General features: G+C 30.9%; 1 protein-coding gene across 1 annotated transcript; it reads left to right on the top strand.

Moving 5' to 3' along the window:
* Window positions 1–526: 526 nt before the first annotated feature.
* LOC144837033 (uncharacterized) lies at window positions 527–4565 on the top strand. The gene is made up of 4 exons (XM_078692015.1): window positions 527–721; window positions 2243–2341; window positions 3010–3114; window positions 4259–4565. Exons 1-4 carry the CDS (start codon window positions 527–529, stop codon window positions 4394–4396), a joined length of 537 nt encoding a protein of 178 aa, XP_078548141.1. The 3' UTR covers window positions 4397–4565.

Below are 4565 nucleotides of genomic sequence, written 5' to 3'. Positions count from 1 at the left end.
ATCGTTACGTAATTGATAACGTACACACATCGCTGTACGTCATTGTGATTATAGCGCACTTCCATAACCGTTTGTGCCTTTCATATCATGGAATGCGATCGCCGCCATAATTTTTGATAAAGACTGGGAGTTTTCAACAGATATGTACGTACGAAAAGAGATATTTCCGGTAGATTAACTGTCGTTTGGGGGCGAATTTCTAAAGGTTTTCACATATATTTTTAATTTAAAAAGCTGGTTATGCTATCAGAGGGTGTAACGGATATACTTTAATATTTAATACTTACATTAAATAGGTTTTTAATATTTATATATTTAACATTGAGTATTCAAACTGTCTTTATAACAATTTAATTTCCTATGTGACGTCATCGTATCTTATAAATGATACGCACACTTTGATGAGCCAGTATTTTATAGATTCTGGAGTAAGTAGCAGAAATAGATTAGCATTGTTTTTTGACGTGAGAAGCGTAATCTGCGATTGTCTTCAAACAGTACTGTTCGGTGGATAATAATACATGAAATGTTGAAGCCAGAGTATTTATGCCTGATTGTAGTTTTAGGGTTAGCTGCAGTACAGTTGGTTGAAGGAGTGCCATATTTCTACAGGAGAAAACTTCCTGGAAAGAGAACACAAGAGGTGCACAATGAATTAGTTCATCTGTATAACATAGTCAACGAAACACGAGAAGAACTTAATGACATACCCACAGAATTGGTAAGAAACACTTTTGTTTGCATTTTTTTTTATATTTATATTAGAATTGATTATTTATTTATAACAGCTCTTCAGTTGATGACGGGCTATGTCCGAAACATGTCGTGTTAATACATTTATACAGTTTTAACTTGTTAGCTTTTGATTATCTATCTATCTATCTATCTATCTAGTCTGCCTATGCAGCTCTTTTATTTATATAATATATATATAGGCCTACAGATTTTTCTCATCTTTATCGTTTCAAATTAATCAATTAAATTTCAGTATATCACCAGGCGGTTTAGAATTAATGTTCCATGCCTGATGTATATATATATTGTCATTTTTTTCAGTTATTTGCCTTTGGATTTATATATATTTTCTACTGTTGGTATCAATTTTGATCTGATTTTGCTGTAATCCTGGAGGGTACCTTGGATAACTTTACCAAATTACTTTATCCAAATTCCCTCACATGCACTGATGAAGGGCTAGTGTTGCCCGAAAGCTCTGGATTTATATATATATATATATGTATATAAATCCAAAGGCAAATTACTGAAAAAATGACAATGCTGTGGGTATCAGTGGCTGGATCTCAATGGAGATACAAAAAAAAGCGAAAAGCTAAATCAAAACGATAAAGTAAAACAGTCAGAAAAGTTAGCAATATCTATTTATGGTCGCTCGTTTCGACCATTATTATGTTTAAACTAAACAATAATATCGTTGTATCGTAGGGCCCTAAACTTTGTACATACTTTAGGCCTACTATGTTTTCGTTTATTTGATTTAATTTGTGAAAATATTATTTCATCGAAGTATAAATGTATATCATATTTACTTGTTTTATATTTACATCCATCAGGATTGTTTGTTCTGTTATATGTTATATATGTTCATTATCGTCATAGTGCAGTATAATTAGACATTTAACCTGACACTTCATGATAAAGAAGATTATTACATTCACATGAGAATCCATAAAAGAAAATGATCACACTACTGAACTGCAGTATGCCTACATCTGTACCAATACATAATATTCATTCATTCATTCAATCTTTTATTTCGGAATCTCTGGTCCATAGAAAGTAAAAATTACATATAAATGAAATAAAATAAACAAGATATGTGTCGTTATACCAATTTTACAGAATTGCGACCTAACAACCTCCAATCAAAATAATAGTATACCAATTATCATATCATAAACAAAATTTATTTCCAAAAATGGTGGCATGTCCTAGAAAGCAATATGCTTGTGTCAGGGAATAAATAGACAAAGTTAAATTAAATTATATCAGAGAGATATATAAATTTAAAAAATTGTAAAGGCGGTAAATTTCAATTGCAGTATAAATCATATTAATACATTTTCTATTGATAATGGTAAGTATGTTAACAAAAACATCACCACTAATTATTGTTTGATAATAACCAATATTTTGCAATCTTTTTTAAACTAGCCTAATGCGTAGAGAAAAATTTACATATTACTTCTTGCTTTACGCTAACAAAGAGTATTATTCTTTTTAGGATACGGAAAAACAGATACAAATTGACGATCAAATGTTACATTTAAAAAATATAGATGTCGATACGAGTGGAAATGTCGATTTGAACGTAACAACAAAGGTAAAGGATATTATTGCTCGATGAAATCATTTAAGACATGATTGCATAATCATACCTGGCTAGTAGTTATGAAGCAACTTCATCCGAAAAACGTAACTGAGACGTGTTTTTCTATAGTGGAACTCTCTTCCTGCTGTGGTGCTTTGTCAGTCTATACATTCTTTTAAAAGCCACCTAACTAAAAATTGCATCCATCCACTAACGAGAAGGCTTCATTCACATTTAAGAGGAGCTTTTGGAAAAGTACAACAAAATATAATACTTTATTATACCTGTGTAATACTTGGTAAAATGCTTGAAAAAAGTATATTGGTTGCTTTATATCTGTGTATAAAAGTTTGTTTGGAAGATAACGTCAACAATGCTCATGGCTTTTATTTATATAAAAATATTAAATGAAAGCACTCAGAAACTGAGTGAAGTACTTGGCAAATTATTGCCACAGAGGGCGCATGTTGATATTTCGGCTCATTTTAAAAGAATAAATTTGTTTTTATTTGTGAAGTTATTAATGAATCGATTTATTTTTAAACATACAAAGCAAGTACTATACTTAAATTAGGTATATACCAACAGACCATTTCCACTGATTTTGTTTGCGTCTTTGCCCATATTCTTCTGATCTTAACATAAGATAACAAATCTGTATACTACATTTGCTCGTATAGGATCATCACAGACGACTTGTTCAGTTTTTCCACATTTTGAAAAACTTGGGCGCTACGTCCATTAGAGAGAGAATAGAAGAAGTATTGTCTAAAATGGAAAAAGCGGTAAGTTTATAACACATTATTCATCCATTATTAGTCTCGTGCAACAACGCGATTCATAATACTAGCTCACTATGTCGGTCGGTAAACACTAAATGTCAGTAAACACTAACTCAAATTCATATTTTTTTCGTTATTTTGACAGTGGATATTAATACTTGGAGGCAAAGATAAATGTTTTTAAAAATTGTTCAACATTTTTTTAAACATTTTCATCAATTTCGGACGGTTGGTCGGTCGGTCGATAAATACTAACTCATGTTAATATATTTTAGTTCTTTTGACACTGGAAAAATAATACTTGGAGGCAAATATAGATGTTTTCAAAAAACAACAACAATTTTTAACATTTTCAGCAATTTCGGTCGGTTGGTCGGTCAGTAAACAATAACAAATTTGCGCACGCGACTGCTGCCATGTATATGGCCTTGTTATTTTTTATTGCCATTTGCCATAAAATTGGTCTTTCCTCGACCAAATTTCTGGTGGTTGAACACATGTTCTCGGATAAGGATTTAAAACTGGTGGTTCAGTGTACAAAATGACTCGTGTGCAGTGTTCAGTGCAATTTTCAGAGGAGTAGTGGGTTACGGTCGGATGGTTTACTATTCCATATCATATCAGACCCTGTCGTTGAGGATGGAGAACTGTTTGGTTGGAACTTACTATTCGACATGAAGGAAGCTTATGGGAGATGGAAGTTTTATCTGTAGCTCACGGTATAACTGTAAAAATCGCATTATGAATAATTATACAAATCAAAAGGTTTTGAAAGTTCAGTTTTTTGTTTAAAAAAAGTGAAACACATGACTATTATTCACAATTATTATAACCAAATTATAATTAACTGTTTTACTTTACGGTCGAAATAATAGCCTGGCCTTTTCAAATAGCCCACACATTCAAAACAGAAGCATCACAGTATTTGTATAACACACAGTACAGTGTGTTATAAAATGAAAACAAATAAATGTTCTTATACAAAATACACATTTCTGGATGACTGTTTCTATTTCTTTCCTAATAAAACAGTCGATCTATGTCGACTATAAAAATAATCTCCCCATGCAAATATTTATTATCACAATTCATTTCGGTTGTTGAAAAAGAAACACCATAACATAATTATGTTCTATTCATTTTTCAGTATGAAACAACAACTTATCCGGAAGAAGTAAACATAAATGTCACATCTCTTAATGAAACTGATAAGAAGAAGGTTTTACGTAAAATACTTGATGATTTAGGGGTTTATGTACGGACATTGCACACAAAGGTATATTAGGACAAAAAAAAAGAAAAAAGATCATTTTAACTATTAATTATTTTCTAAAAAATGAAAACGTTATTTAAGGCAAAGCAAATTCGTACTATTTTATCGAGAAAAAAATTTCTAATTAATTGTATTTTATATCTATTATTTGATAAATATTTATAGTAGGCCTAATTAAGAG

Source organism: Antedon bifida, chromosome 3 (genome assembly GCF_963402885.1).
Source record: "Antedon bifida chromosome 3, ecAntBifi1.1, whole genome shotgun sequence".
Taxonomy (NCBI): Eukaryota; Metazoa; Echinodermata; class Crinoidea; order Comatulida; family Antedonidae; genus Antedon; species Antedon bifida.
The sequence above is the reverse complement of the archived record's forward strand: the minus strand, read 5'-3'. Positions and strand labels throughout refer to the sequence as shown.

Bases quoted from the DNA above. Each gene is read 5' to 3' on its own strand.
- LOC144837033 (XM_078692015.1), top strand. From the start codon at position 527: ATGTTGAAGCCAGAGTATTTATGCCTGATTGTAGTTTTAGGGTTAGCT. The intron at 2,342-3,009 runs GTAAAGGATATT...TTGCTCGTATAG, and splicing joins ATTTGAACGTAACAACAAAG to GATCATCACAGACGACTTGT. The intron at 3,115-4,258 runs GTAAGTTTATAA...TTCATTTTTCAG, and splicing joins TGTCTAAAATGGAAAAAGCG to TATGAAACAACAACTTATCC.